At 47.1% G+C, this 15575-nt stretch overlaps 2 protein-coding genes across 2 annotated transcripts; one reads left to right on the forward strand and one right to left on the reverse strand.

The window, feature by feature from the left end:
- The first annotated feature begins 5338 nt into the window (after positions 1-5338).
- On the forward strand, positions 5339-8672 carry LOC123805582 (thyroid hormone responsive). The gene is made up of 2 exons (XM_045818245.1): positions 5339-6000; positions 8249-8672. Exon 1 carries the CDS (start codon positions 5547-5549, stop codon positions 5979-5981), a length of 435 nt encoding a protein of 144 aa, XP_045674201.1. The 5' UTR covers positions 5339-5546; the 3' UTR covers positions 5982-6000; positions 8249-8672.
- Positions 8673-9785: 1113 nt separating this feature from the next.
- Positions 9786-15474, reverse strand: NDUFC2 (NADH:ubiquinone oxidoreductase subunit C2). The gene is made up of 3 exons (XM_045818246.1): positions 15167-15474; positions 11747-11890; positions 9786-9964 (listed from the first exon to the last, which is right to left on the reverse strand). The coding sequence occupies exons 1-3, from the start codon at positions 15333-15335 to the stop codon at positions 9915-9917; spliced, it is 363 nt and encodes a 120-aa protein (XP_045674202.1). The 5' UTR covers positions 15336-15474; the 3' UTR covers positions 9786-9914.
- Between the last annotated feature and the right edge of the window lie 101 nt (positions 15475-15575).

Genomic DNA, 15575 nt, shown 5'->3' on the forward strand with positions numbered 1-15575 from the left:
CCCAAACAAAAGAATAGGTCAAATCTCCAGAAATAATACGATTAAGTAACCAAGAGATAGCCATCCTATCAGATGCACAGTTCAAAGCACTGGTGATCAGGATACTCACAGAATTGGTTGAATTTGGTGGCAAATTAGATGAAAAAATGAAGACTACGCTAAGTGAAATGAAGGAAAATGCACAGGGAACCAATAGTGATGGGAAGGAAACTGGGACTCAAATCAATGGAGTGGACCAGAAGAAAGAAAGAAACAACCAAACAGAAAAGAATGAAGAAATAAGAATTCAAAAAAATGAAGAGAGGATTAGGAACCTTCAGAACATCTTTAAACGTTCCAACATCCGAATTATAGGAGTACCAGAAGAGGAAGAGCAACAAGTGAAAAAGTTATTTGAACAAATAATAAAGAACTTCCCAATCTGGCAAAGGAAATAGACTTCCAGGAAGTCCAGGAAGCTCAGAGAGTCCCAAAGAAGTTGGACCCAAGGAGGAACACACTCAGGCACATCATAATTGCATTACCCAAGATTAAAATGAAGGAGAGAATCCTAGAAGCAGGAAGAAATAAGGAGACAGTCACCTACAAAGGAGTTCCCATCAAACTGTCAGTTGATTTCTCAAAAGAGACCTTGCAGGCAAGAAAGGGCTGGAAAGAAATATTCCACGTCATGAAAGTCAAGGACCTACATACGAGATTGCTCTATCCAGCAAAGCTTTCATTTAGAATGGAAGGGCAGATAAAGTGCTTCTCAGATAAGGTCAAGTTAAAGGAGTTCATCATCACCAAGCCCTTATTATATGAAATGTTAAAGAGACTTATCTAAGAAAAAGAAGATAAAAAACTAATAACAGTAAAATGACGGCAAACTCACAATTATTAACAACCACACCTAAAACAGAAACAAAAAGAAACTTAGCAAACAACTAGAACAGGAACAGAACTACAAAAAGGAAGATCACATGGAGGGTTAGCAACAGGTGAGTGGGAGGAGGAGAGGGGGGAAAAGGTACAGAGAATAAATAGCATAGATGGTAGGTAGAAAATAGACAGGGGGAGGACAAGAATAGTATGGGAAATGTAGAAGCTGAAGAACTTTTGACACATAGACATGAACTAAAGGGAGGGAATGTGCGTGGGAGAGGGTGTGCAGGGTGGAGGGGAACGAAGGGGCAAATGGGACAACTGTAATAGCATAATCAATAAGCTATATTAGGAAAAACAAACAGAAAACTTGCTGCAACCTTTGTCTGAGTCCCTTCTGTAGCTGCCTGGGCTCCAGCCCAGCCCGGGTTACTTGGAGTCAGGCAGTTCCTTGCACCACAGTCACGTGGCTTTCGTGGCCTGGCCCTTGGGTGCCTTGACTCCCGTCCATCTGGAATCAGTTCCCTCTGTCCAACTTGGGTCATGCACATGCCCTGAGCACGAGGCCACAGGCAGTTCTGTGGAAGCCATTCCAGTGAGGTGCCTCACCCCACCTCAGTTTTCCGCAACTTGAGAGAAGTGGAGAAGTCCAGGGAAACTAAGCGACGCTTGATGTCTCATCCAGCTTCTGCTAATTCCCTCCCTTCCACCACCAGGGTTCCTGCTTGCAGCACCCAGTTGTACCAGGTGGTCTCCCAGCCCTGGGACAGGGCATCTTGAGAGCAGGGACACCTGACTCCACTGGGTCCTGCCCCACAGCAAGCCCCCTGAGAAGGCCTCACATCACTTCTCTTCTGCCTTCCTCCTCGCCCCACTCTTAGAACTCATCTGAGTCCAGCCTATCCCCTGGGATCCCTGCTCTGTGTCTTCTAATCAGGGAGGGCTGGCAGCTGCTCATTCAGCAACATTTTATCCAGGGCCTTCCATCTGATGGGTAGACCTAGGGCCAGTCTCTGTCTGTAGGCTGCTGGCTGAACGACCCTGGCCCTGGCCCTGGCCATGTGGGTCCTCATCACCCTCCCTCCCAGGGTGACTCATGAGCTCTGCACTCATTCACTCACGCAACTCATTTGTCCCCCAATTATCAGTTTGTTCACGCTCCCCCCTTTTCACTAATACACCCATTTACTTACTTTCGCAATCCTTCTGGGCCGGGTCCAGCAACAAGTCTGGGAATAGACTGGCTTTAGTATGCAAACATGGAGGCAGAAGGGCACAGCGGGACACAGGGGCCCTGTGCTCAGGTGGAGTTCCCCAAAGTCTGAGCTGGGGAGGCTCCAACAAAGATCGGCCCCCTTGTTGAGTAGACGAGGCCGGGATGGCCCACCGAGGCCCCAGGTGGCTCCAGGCCACGGGCTGAGAGAGGAAGGAGGCCGCCCCTGGTCAGGCAGTCCGGACCGCCCGGTGTGGCAGAGTCAGCTCTCCTGGCCCGGAGCACAGGGCTGGAGCACCATGTTTCCAGCTCTGAGCTGGTGACCTGGGGCTGGGTTACAAACCTAAGAATTAAGACAGGGCACACGTAGACACCTGCCCACAGGTTCAGAAGGAGTTATTGAGCTAGGTAGGCCTGGAAAGGCCTTCCCTTCAGAGATCTCCAAACCCTGCACAGCTGAGGGCACGGCAGCTCAGGAACCTGTTCATGAGTGGGCTGGGCAACAGCCCTCCAAAGCCAAACCACAACGTCCAGCCTCATGGTCTCGGCCCGTACTCACTGCTCAGCCATCCTGGGTGTTCAGACACAAGGGATGCCCCATTTTCCTAAGGAGAAAACATTTCAAGAATGTTTTCCCCAGTAAAGGTCGAAAACAAACAAACGAAAAAAAATGTTTTAGGCCTGGAAGTGAATGAATCAAATGTTTACTTAAGTAATCTGTTAAAATGAAATGTTTTCACTTAATCTATTAATTTAAAAAACTTACTCTTTCCACACATAGTTTAGGAAGCAATTTTATGCAAATTCTTCACCGTGCTGACTGGTGGAGGTGATATCGGATTCATGGGTCTTGCTAACACTTTCATTTACGGTAAGAACGGAGCAGCGCCCTGCAGAGTGAAGACTGTCAGGACAGGAGTATGGTGCACCCTCCTTCCCTGAGGGGTCATCCTGGAAAAGAGCCTCACCTGAGAGGCAGCCCCATGAGGTGGTGGTGGGCATGCGCAGCGTCATGCAGCTCTTGGGTGGCCAAGGGTGGCTACAGCCTCTGGGCTCCCCCACCTTCCAAAGTCCTCACCATTCCTTCGTGCCAGGCCAGGAACCCTGTTTTTCAAGGTGACTGGACACTATGACCAAAGACCCTGGAATGCGTCAAGAAGTGGATCCAATGGTCGTCATTTGGCTGGTATCTACTGAGCATCTGCAGTTCTGGGCCCCAGGACAGATACAAAATGAACCTCAATGTGTGTGGTGAGTCTGAGGATGAAGACATAACGAGGAATTAGGGAGCACAGAGTAGGAAAGGAGAAGTGGTAGGAGGTAAATACATATTTATTGAGGCCTTGCAATATACCAGGCATTTCACAAACATCAACTCTAACCCTCATGACAATCCATGGGTAGGAGTTGCTACTCACCCCAACTCCTCCTTGCCTTAAACTAAGAGCGTACGTTCTTAGACTAATCACTTTACCGTCTTAGGCCTTCATCCCCTCCTCTATAAATGGAGAACACCTATGACATATGATTGTTGTGAGGGTGGACTACCAAGCCCTCAATTGACGTTGGCTCTGATCATGATCAGAATATAGGAGGGAGCTGAGGCTCAGAGAGGAGCAGCAAGCAGCTCAGGGCCACATAGCCCGAGGATGGAAGAGCTGGGCCGTACTCTCTGTTCCACTCCATGACCTGTGATACAGAAGAGATTAAAGTGGAAGCTTTGTCATTCACCACAGGTGAATGGACTTGGCTGTCCTCTCTCTTCTGAAGAGGCGAGGCCACCTGTCCAATGCAGGATTACCCCAGGTCACCTGCACCTGTGTACACATCCAGCCCACAAAGGCTGCCAGGGGAGAAGACAGCTGCGGCTTTCCTCGGAGGTCTGGAGAGTAGGGCTGAGCCTCCCCTGTCACTTCTGAGACCTTCTGAGTCTCTGTTTCCTCATCTGAAAAGGGGGATGCTATTGTTTTTCTGCCTCATATTATGGGCACTGAGTGAGTTAGAGGCTGGGAAATGGTTTTTCACACTGCTCTGTTGTGCTAATATAATCATACTTAAGATGGGTAATTGGTGGGTGGGTAGGGGATAAAGAGAGGTAGAATTCAGTTCAATATGAAGATGAGCTTTCTCACAGGTCTGGCTGTAGGAGTGGAAGGAGGTGGGAGAGTGCGTGACTGTCAGTCCTGGGGATGCTGTGGGGTGGGGGCAAGAGTTGCTTAAGTGAGACTGGTTCCCCTCCCCTCTCTTCCCCTTCCCTCCCCTTCCCCCTCCTCCCCTCCCCTCCCCTACTGGGCAGCAGGTACCTAGAGAGGAACCAGAACTCAGAAGGTCTTCTTCTCCACTTGACTCTCACAGTAGCTTGCTGTGCAACTTTGAACCTCCCCCTGGCCCTCCTTTTCCTAGTTATCTCATAAATAAATGTAACAAATGCAGTTTGTTAACTGGGATAGTGTGGCTATGTAAAGGATTATTATTTTCCAAGGCTTTGGCCAAAGGGCGAGATCAATAGGAAAAAGGAAGCATTGTAACTTGTGGAATTACAGGTTAGGGTTGAGAGGGCTCCAGCATGAATCTGGGATCTGCACCAGCATACACCTGGGGACTGCTCTGTGGCTGACAAAGTGCTTCTTTAGCATTGCCTCGTTCCATCTCACAACAAGACCCCACAATTGCAGAGACAGATATGGACCCAGGGAGCTCGTGTACTCATCCGCCCTCACACACGGGTCTAAAGCACTGAGCGGAGGTGGGAGAGAGGTGGTTCTGGGCTGGAATCCCAGCTTCAGTCGACCCATGGGCAAGTTCCTTTAGCTACCTACACGTCAGTTTTCTTATTGGTAAATAGGAATAGGAAGATTAAATATTCACCACAGGGTTTTGGTGAAGTTTAAATGAGGTACCTTGTGAAAGAGCTTGGTGCAGAAATGGGTACACAGGAGGTACTGAATAAGGTAAAACCAAAACTCACTAGAAACTGCAGGACTGGGCTTCCAGCTTCTGCTTCGGTGCTCTTTGCCCCCCACTAAGCAGTGTTCTTTCATCACCCTTCTCGTTGCTGTCACAGCTGAGGCACCCAGGTTGAAGAAGTCAGCTGCACAGTAGGAGGCTACTGTCAGTAGGCAGCTTGGTCTCTGGTGACGTGAAAGAGTTAATTACTGCCCCAGGGTCAAGTGCACTGGTTGCCAAAGGGAAAAGCTTCCCTGTAGTTGGTCCTCTGAGCTGGTGGAGGAGGAGCCAGGCTCCTGCTCAGGCGCTCAGGAGTGCTGACATGACAGGCAGAAAGCTGGCAGGCCCTTCCCTAGGAAGACGGATCTCCTGATACAGACAGTGGGGCCCAAGCCCTCGGATTGGCCTAAAACAGGGTGTGTTTTTCCCACCGGCTGGGCCTTGGCATCCTGTCAAACTGCCTTCACACCCAGCCGTTAAAAGAACAACGACCGCGGGACTCAGTGTGCTGGAGGAAGCAACCATGCAGGTGCTGACCAAACGCTACCCCAAGAACTGCCTGCTGAACGTCATGGACCGGTACTCGGCCGTGGTGCAGAACATGGAGCAGGTGGTGATGTTCCCCAGCCTCCTGCAGGACGTGAAGCTGAGTGCGCAGGCTGGGCCCCCCAGTCTCTACAACTACTTCAACATGCTCAAGGCCATCCGCACAGATGTGGACCACGGGCTGCTGCCCCGGGAGGAGTGGCAGGTCAAGGTGGCCGATGGTAAAACCACTGTGACTGAGAATGAAGCTGCAGAGATGGAGGAGAGCGAGGAGGAGGTCTTGGGGCAGCTGGACCTAGAAGCCCAGTTCCACCTGCACTACACTAGCCTTCATCACATCCTCACCCACCTCACCTTGAAAGCCGAGGAGCTGACGAGAGTATACCAGGAAATAACAGGACAGGCCGTGTAGGCCTCAGACTCTAGGGAAGGTAATGGCAGCCACACTAGTCAGAGTCCACAGGGGAGCAGGGGGAGCAGGGGGAGCAGGGGTGCCACCCAGTGGGAGAGGGAGAGCTCAGGTCCCAGATAGAGCCATCCTTGCTGCCTTACTCTCCTTCTGACCCAGGATGGGTGAGTAATGGCCATGACTGTTAGGGAGACAGCAGGAAGTGTGCCGGGAGTGCATGCCTTATGGGCACACATCTGTGTTTTTGCATGTGTGCCTTTGTTAGGAAGTGTGGGTATTTACTCAGGTGAGTTGTGACTTCTGTGTGTGCGCATGTGTGTGTGTGTGGCATTGCTTCCCAACATTTTCCCAACATTCAAGCCACAGAACGTGAAACAGGATATTAGATGTCACATGGGGTGCATAGGTGAGGCTGCTCACAGTATTCCTACAACTGGCAGGGGTGCTCTGGCCACCCCAGGTTGTAGCCAGCCAGGTGGAAAGCTGAAGGACTGCTCTCTTTGCACTCTAACTGGTCCCAGGCACAGCAGTGCGGAGGCATGCCTGCTGGAAAGTGCTGTTGTGAGGACATGGAAATGTGCTGAAGTTTGGGCCCACATGTCTATGCACAGAACGGCCGGGGTTGTAAGGTGTGGGTGGGCCGCAAGCTAGACAAGCAGGTGGTGGCACCAGGTAGGTGATGGGAAGAAGACATGGGACAGTTGTGGGTAGGTCACTCCTGGGTAGAGATTAGGAGAAAGTTGGCCATCAAATTTTGAGTTGCACAATTTTGATCCTGAGCCACCTGCTAGCCTTGCTCCCATGAACTGGTTTCGTTGGTGATAAAACATATTCATGTCCATGGTAATCTCAAAACCACTGACGTAGGTCTGCGGGGCAGCCGGAGGTGAGTGATTCACCGGAAGTCACATAGTAAGAGGACAGAAGCAAGACTGGCCCCAATTTTGAACTGGGTATTCTTTTCATCACACCCAATCTTGGCCCTGTGTGTTATCTTCATAGTCTGGCCGAGGACACTCTGTAATGATGGGGATCGAACAGGGGCCGAACAGGGGCCTGAACACAGCCTCTGGGGAGCTGCACTCGGGTATTTTCTCAGCATTTTTCCTTCCGCTACCTCAAACCCAAATCCAGACTTCAGCCTCACTGCAATCTCCCCTCAAGGCTCTTTGGGTTGCCTTTCAGAGGTTTTGAATATAACTGAGTTGAGTCAGCAGCTCTAGGGTAAAGTTCTGGTCCCACCACTAATGAGCTGGGGCCTTGGTTTAGCCACTTCACTTCTCTGGGTTTCAGTTTCTTCACTAAATTATAGCAATGGTGGAAAAAATAACAGTAAGTATACGAATAGTGTTTTTTTTGTTTTGGGTTTTTTTTTAGGGTTTGACCAAACAGCCAGAAAGGACATGTTTTCATTAGGGACTCATGAGTTGGACCTTCCAACTCCAATTGGAACCTTAAATTTTTTTTTTAAGATTTTATTTATTTATTTTTAGACAGGGAAGGGAGGGAGATAGAGAGAAACATCAATATGCAGTTGCTGGGGGTTATGGCCTGCAACCCAGGCATGTACCCCGACTGGGAATCGAACCTACGACACTTTGGTTCGCAGCCCGCGCTCAATCCACTGAGCTATGCCAGCCAGGAGTATACGAATAGTTTCATAGTTTAAAACTGCTTGCATATTAATTATCTAATGGAACTATCACCCCCTTTTACATGAAAAAACTAGAGGTCTAAGAAGTAAAATGAGTCCAAGGTTACTGAGGAAATGGCCCAGTTGAGACGGGAATGAACCCTGGCCTAGGCGGTGTCTCATTCCTTCCCACTGCACTGGTGAATTTCCTCAGTGCGGTCGAGTCCTGCAGCCTGGGCTGGAAGAGGGAACTGAGGATGGCCCAGTGGACAGAACACCCACTCCTTGATCAATCAGCTTTGCACAGAGCAGCCATTCTACGCTACACTGATTTTCGTGGTATAGTAGAAGTTAAAAAACCTGGGTTCTTGTCCTCACCCTGCTGCCTGATGTCTGTGTGACCTTGAACAGCTTACCTTTGTGCCTTGGTTTCCCTGTTAGTAAAATGGAGAGGTCAAATTAGTTATTGCTGCTCTAATGAGCCAATTTCTTCTTACAGTGCTGACACTACCAGACTCCTCTACACAACACCATGGAGCTTCATCATTGTTTTCCCTATTTCGGTAGGAATATGACAGTACCTTAGTGATGTGGATTCACACTGACTTTTTTTTTTTAACATTTCTGTACTCCACAGACTCTGTGATGAGGACTTGGAGCAACTCACTGGCCCTGATGATGAGACCAGAAAGGCTAGACCTATGGCTGGAAGTGAGGTGACGCGGTTCTCTGAGATGCTTCCCTACCCCTCTCCGAACACCAGTTTTGGACTCGTCACTGGGTCACCACCTTTAGGATGCCTGTTGCTATTCGTAACTCCCACTCACCTCTTACCAGCTTGGGGTCATGGTCAGTGGTTTGTGAGGGACTAGATGTTACCTAGCCAATGTGGTACAGTAGGAAGAATATAGGTTTTAGCATGTGACTCTTAGCGCATATTCAATGTGACCTTGGGCAAGTTATTTAACCAGTTGGACCCTAAATTTCATGACCCATAAAACGGGGATATTGTGTGCCTCACAAAGTTGTTCTAGAAATTAAACAAGATACAATCAAAAGCACCTGGCATGTAAGCGCTATTATTACAGGCTCATTCCCCCAGCCACCCCGCTCTCATCTGTGTTTGCTCTAGCTTTTGTTCTTTACACTCTAGAACTAAGAGGTAGCAGAGTCCCTGGGGATGAGTGGTTCACTCCTGAACCTGCCCAGCACAGGTGAACTATGAACCTATTTATTGCAGTAGCAATTAAAAAAACAATACCTTGAACTTGTATATATCTTTATTCTAAAGTACTTTCTTAGACACAATTTTATATTTAACAAGTGGGACTCAAGAGATGGAACTCATCTGATTTTGCCCAAAAACCAAATTTATATTCACACTGCTACCTAATTTGAAATCACATAATGAGAAACTATTTTATTAATCTCCCAAAACCAGTCTGATTATAAAATCTGAGCTTGGAAACAAAAACTTCCTGGGCAATCGCTTGGATTTGGTAAGCAGTGAAGAGTACCTTCCTTCCAGTCAGGTGGGCTCTTCTATTACTAATGGCACCCAGCTCCGCTGTAGACAGTGTTGGCACTGAGCCCACCTTCTCCCGGATGACCCAGCTAAGAGCAAGGACCCCTTTGCGGGATCAATCTTCTGTTCTCCTGGTCTTGAGTCTCGTGCTTGTAAACCACCTGCTATATTGTTCAGAGAGGGCTCACAAATGAAAACCTGACCGTTATTCCCATTTAAAATACCCTTTAGTAACTTCCTACCACCTAGGGGTTCAAGTCAAAATTATTTACATGACTTACAAAGCCCTCCATAGCCTGGCTTGCTTTGTTTTGCTTTGTAAACTAGCACAGGGGCAGGCAAACCCTTTCTGCAAAGGACCGTATGTTAGTTCATGCTTTGCAGGCCATAAGGTCCCTGCCACAGCTACATGACTCTGCTGCTGTGGCCTGGAAGCAACGTGAGCAACACGTGAACAAATGTGCAGGACAGTGTTCCAAAAGCTGTATTGGCAGTGGGCCACATCTGGCCCACAGGCCGTACTTGGCTGACTCAGAACCAGAACTACTCCATTTTTAAATCTGTCACATGTCTTCTTAAAATTGGCTGAATTGAAACGGACCATTCTGGGATGAACTACTTTTCTCATGACAAAAAGGAGTCAGAGTGCTCATGATGACCATTTTAATCACTGGTGTTAACACACAGATTATTATAACTTCAAATATCAAGAAAACGTGTTCCGTTAAATTCAGAAATAACTGTTATCAGTGAAACCGAAGCAAGAACTGTGGAGACTTCAACGCACTGGATGGAATTCTTCAAGAATTTCAGCATAAGTTTTCTTATCTATAACAGGAAAGATCAGAAAAGATTATATTTAAATTACGTTTTAAATCATATTCCCTAAAGAATAAAATTAAAACTTAATACTCTTAGAGACAGAAACCCCTAAAATGTCCTCCTTTTCTAGTCCTTAGCCATGGCCTGGGGGTCCCTGAGACTCTCTGCTTTACCGAATACTTTTGAAGAACCTCTGGTGACATCCAGATGGCTGCCCAGAGGGGCGAAGTGCTGCTGTGGATCCTGGAAGGGGTGAAGGAAGGAAATGCACAGGGAGGGGCAAAGGTCAGGGGGGAGGGGCCCGGAGCTGAGGTGGTCAAGCTCTCTGTGCTTACACGGTCATCAGTGCCTGAGGCTCTTGGTACACCTGCTAGTAACCTGCAGCTCAGAGACAGAATGAGCCTGTGAAGCTGCACACACTCCTGCTGACAGAGGGAGACAGTGGGAACAAGGAGGCAAAGAGCCAGAGTTCTGGGACTGAGGACCGCTCTGCCATTGGGTCTCACTCTGAGGAATCAATATTCCCAAGGTCTTTCCAGCAGTTCGGAGTATTCCTCATCCCTGATACAGCCACTATCCATAGTTTTGTACTAGTATTTGAGCTCTTCATTGGCAAACACACACACACACACACACACACACACACACACACACACACTGTACCTTTTTAATGCACGATAAACAATACATATGTGACTAAAGGCTGTAAGAATACGGAATAGAGTAATACAATTTTAGAGCTAAATAGGACCTTAGAGAGCATCATTCAGTCTAATAAAATCTCAATGCTTAATATTACACATTTAGGAAAATCTAGGAGTTCAAATTTTTCCTTCCTTCCTTCCCTCATGTACACATCTGTACTGTGTGTATGTGTGTAAAATAAAAACAAGACAGTTATATCAACACTATAGTTGAACAGAGATAAGTAGAATGTGCTGAAGAAATTCCTGTCTGTAACTGGGTAAAAACTTCATCGAGATGAAGCTTGGACAGGAATTTGCCAGACAGACAGGGTGGAAATGGGCAAGAGGGGGTTCAAGAAAAAGGGACAGTGTGTACAAATGATACAGGGCAGGTTCAGAACACAGCACTTTGTGAGGCAGGAGATGGATTATGGGAGATGAGGCAGGGTTCTGTGTTGCTCAGGTCAGCTATTATTTATTTAGTGTCCACTATGTGGACCAGGACTTGTTCACACTCTGTGCTGGAGGCTGGGGAAACAGACAAAGCTGCAGTCTAAGGAGGGACACATCTTTGTGTACATAACGTGGAGGATTAAAGGTACGGCAAAGTGCTTCTACCAGACACTCAACCTGAGATGTGAACTTCAGTAAGACCAAAAATGGAGGAGAGCTGGAGGCAAGAGCAACGATCCAAGCAAAAGATTATTAGGACCTGCACCAGCATGGAATGGGAGAGAGAGGAGAGTTTAGAGTTAAGAAATAGAAAGTAGAACAGTAAGACTTGATGACTAATGGGGAGTAAAAGAAAAAACTTGGAGATGATTCCCAGGCATCAGGCTGGAGTACCCAGGAGCACAGCAGCACCATCTCTGAAGCAGGACCCAGAATGGGTCTGGGCTGGCAGACGGCTGTGAGGTTCTGTTCACTATCTGAGGTAGTTAGCCAGAACCTGGGTATTTGAATTCAAGAGAATTCTGGTCTATAGACAACAATATGGGAGTCAACAAAATAGAAAGGGAACCTGAGGCCACAGGCATGGAAAAGATTAACTGGGGAAAATGATGCAGAGTAAGAAAGGTTTTAGACAATTAACTTGAAATACCTTTTTCAGGAAAATCTTCCGGATGTGATTTTATATATGCGAACATATCATGGTCCCTCACAGCATACATATAGTCTTGACGTTTTAAAAGATAATATCCAATAAAAACAAAGGACGTAACATATAGAAGCTGGCGATGCAAACCTGAAATTCAAATGACAAATTCCGAAGAAAGCAAAAATCAGCCAGGCAATGTGTAGTAAAGATTATAATCTTATATTTCAGATATATAATTTATTATTTCTTCTAAATTTTTTTTTAAAAAGGGCTTTTCTATATGGCTATTCTGAACAAGCAGCCTTGATCTTGCTGTGTCTTCTTAAAGCAACTTGGCAATTATGAAAAGCAATGTTAAGTCTACAAACATCATTATCAATAGAGTCCAAGATTTTAAAAATTGAGGTTTTATAAATTTATTCATGGAAAAAGGTGGATAAATCCCAAATCCCAAATGCTAGATTGAGAACAGAAAAAAATATTTTCTTCTTCACTAAGTTAACTTTAGACCTCAACTAATTTGTATTCCAGGACTTGTTCAGGAAGTGATGAGCTAAGACAAAGTCCTTTACAAACGGTCTTCAAGCAGTGTGGTTGGTCTCCATATACTGGTTTACATTTGCATATTTAGTGGCTACTAAAGTAGCAGCCTACACCAGAAATATATCTCAATTCTCTTCTGTCCCATCTAAATTTCATCCCATTTGCATGTATTATCTATTTGAAAACTATATTTATAAAATCATAATATAAAAAAAATAATTCTATTCTAATGAGAATGGAGAGGGTCAAATCACATGCTCTAGAGACAGCCAAAAGTCTGAAGGGGAGATCCAAAGATACCAACTTGATATACAGAAATATTTTTTGCAAAAGGCTAACTGCAGGTTTGATTTTCTAGCTAAGCCCCCGAATTCCACCCTTAGTCCTCCACTTCTTATCCTACGTATCTTCCTTTGGAGAACTGGTTTATTACTATACTTGTATCTACTACCCATGTCCTGGCAACCCACAAATATATCCAACTCAGACACCCATGTCGATTAACAGATACATCCAAATGTTTGACAGATAGGTTCACTTCGATATCCCAAAATGAACTCATTTCCTTCCTATACATGCCTCTTCCTCCTAATTCTAATAAGACCAGTTACCCAGGAATCCAAGTCCTGGGTAATACACACAGAAATCATCCTTCTTTTCCTACCCTCCTCCCCACATCCAGTCACTGAGTGCTGCCAGTTCTGCCTGGTAAATATTTCCTTTCCTCACTTATCTCTCATTTGTACTAGCTGGTCTTCCCTTCATCTCATTTTTCACTCCACAATGATCCCAGCTTTCATCCTGTCACTAGAATTTTTACTAAAATATAAACCTTGCTTGTTGGTTCCTTCTTCAGTTATGCTCAACAGAAGTACAAATTCTTACAAATGACCTCCCAAGCCCTTCATGAGCCAACTCTCCCACCTTCACCTTCTTATGCTCCCTGATATGTACACTGCTCCAGCAACACTGAACTATTTTTTCTAAGACTTTTATTTATTTATTTATTTATTTTAGAGAGAGGGGAAGGGAGGTAGAGAGGGAGAGAAACATCAATGTGTGGTTGCCTCTCAGGTGGCCCCTACTGGGGACCTGGCCTGCAACCAGGCATGTGCCCTGACTGGGAATTGAACTGGTGACCCTTTGGTTCACAGCTTGTGCTCAATCCAGTGAGCTACACCAGCCAGGGCTTTTTTTTTTTTTTTTTTTTTTAAGATTTATCTATTTCTAGAGAGACAGGAAAGGAGGGAGAGAGAGAAACATTGATTGGTTGCCTCTTATACCCATTCAACCAGGGATGAAACCTGCAATTCAGGCATGTGCCCTGACCAGAATGGAAATTGCGAACTTTCGGTCTCTGGGACGATGCCCAATCCACTGGGACACACTGAACTACTTTTAATTCCTCACACAAACTAGGCTTCTTCTTGCTTCTACATTATGTGCACTGTTCATTTTCTCTGCCCAGTGACTTACTGATCCTTGAAGGCTCATCTCAGACATTGCTTCTGCTAAGAAGCCTTCCCAGAATTTTCCTGGACTTAAAAGGGTGAACTCATCTCTATTAACATGCAAATTGCTATAGTAGAGTCCTATCCAAGGGAGATGGGATTTCAATACTATTTGAGCACTGGAAGCTGACTTCCGGGTATAACATACAGCTGGAAGAAGGCAAAAGAGGCACAAGTGACGTGGTTCCCGGTTGCGGGAACCACTGTATTACAGGGTTCCACTGTATTACCTGGTTCCGAAACCAGGAACCACTGTATTACCTTTCTTCCTAACTGGGCTCCTTGGCTCCCATCAGTGTTGCTGCACATTGTTGACCAAGTTGACCTTTTAAAACACACGTCTGATCGTTGCATCTCTGCCTGGCCCCTACCAATCAAAAGCTAAAAAGGTTCCTTTCTGCCTGGAGAATAAATTGCCATGATCTCCCTACAATTGTTTGTAGCCTTATTGTCCTACTCTGCACTCATTCAGTCATCAAACTACCCCCCATCCAGAGACCTTTGCCTTCACTTATTCCCCTTAGTCCCATGGGCCTGGAAGGCTGTTTCCTAGTATCTGCCTGGTAAGTCAAAGCTAAGTTCAAAATCTTTCAGTTTCCCTCCACTTTTCCATTTGGATGTCCATAACCCTTAGCACAGCTACTGTGTCAGTTCTTACCAGCTCTGACAGGACACCACTGACATACTAGAAAAGGCAGCCCAGTGTTTTAAAGACTCCCACTCAAAGTGGGGTCTCCACAGCAGCACCAGCAGCAGCAGTGTCTGCTAGTTTGTTAATATCAGGCCCCTTCCCAGACCTAATGAGTCAGAATGCACATTTTAACATGATCCCAGGTTATTAGCAGTATGCACATTGAGTTTGACAGCACTGCTTTCCAATACAGACTCTGAGGACTAAAACAGGCCCTGCTACTTGTGAGCCATATGACCTTGGACAAGCTGCTCTAACCTCTCTAAGGTTCTGTTTTCTCATTGTGGATAACATCTCTCCATAAGGTGTCTTGAAGATTAAATGCTATAATGTACGTAGTTTCAGTAGTACATGGCATGGAGTGAACGCTCAGTTTTGCATACACCACAGCGCGAAATGAGAGGGTGGCAGGCAATCCACTGCTGGGTCCTTCACAGACTCACTGTGGGGTCGTGGGTTTCACTCCACCTCAGTTTCCTAAAGAGCCAAATGACACTCTGGCCCCGCCGAATTCTGAAGAGCTCACGGGGCGCGCGGATGCCCCAGGAAGGCGAGGTGGGGCCTGCTAGGCGAAAATGCCCGGAAAAGCGAAGGGACCTATGGCAGTCTATGGCAGAGCCGGCTCGCAACCCTGAGACCCTCTCTCCTCCCACCGGATCCCGCTCGCGCAGCCCTCACCGGTCAACATCACCGGCCTCCGCCGGATCGCGTTATCTAGCAGACCGGAGCAATAGCCCAAGAAGCCGATGTAGGCGAGCCGCGGGTCGGTCAGCTTGGGCGGGGGCAGGCTCCGGGCCTCATCCGGCAGGAACTGTAAGGGCACTCGGCCCGGCCGTCCGCTTAGCATGATGACGCCGCTCTTGCCAGAGAGTTGGCCTCAGACCGCTAACTACAACGAAAACCCTCACAACCACAGCCGAGCCCCACGTCCAAAGCTTTCTCCTCCGAGCACTGGGCTGAAGGGCATGGCGCAGGGCGGTGCAGCGCTCAAACGCTTCCCCGGGCGCACTGCCTCGCGAACTTGCCTGGGAGGTTCCGGCCTACTGAATGACCCACCAGCTAGCTCGCCCGCCGGCGCTAATTCAGC

The sequence above is a fragment of the Phyllostomus hastatus genome, unplaced genomic scaffold, assembly GCF_019186645.2.
Source record: "Phyllostomus hastatus isolate PE091 unplaced genomic scaffold, TTU_PhHast_1.1 phas_scaffold_317, whole genome shotgun sequence".
Lineage (NCBI taxonomy): Eukaryota > Metazoa > Chordata > Mammalia > Chiroptera > Phyllostomidae > Phyllostomus > Phyllostomus hastatus.

Excerpts from the sequence above, each read along its gene's own strand:
- NDUFC2 (XM_045818246.1), bottom strand. The coding sequence starts at position 15,335 with ATGCTAAGCGGACGGCCGGGCCGAGTGCCCTTACAGTTCCTGCCGGAT. Across the intron at positions 11,891-15,166 it reads GAGGCCGGTGATGTTGACCG|GTTTGCATCGCCAGCTTCTA; the intron begins GTGAGGGCTGCG and ends TTTGAATTTCAG. Across the intron at positions 9,965-11,746 it reads GGAAGATTTTCCTGAAAAAG|ATAAGAAAACTTATGCTGAA; the intron begins GTATTTCAAGTT and ends TTCCTGTTATAG.
- LOC123805582 (XM_045818245.1), top strand. The coding sequence starts at position 5,547 with ATGCAGGTGCTGACCAAACGCTACCCCAAGAACTGCCTGCTGAACGTC.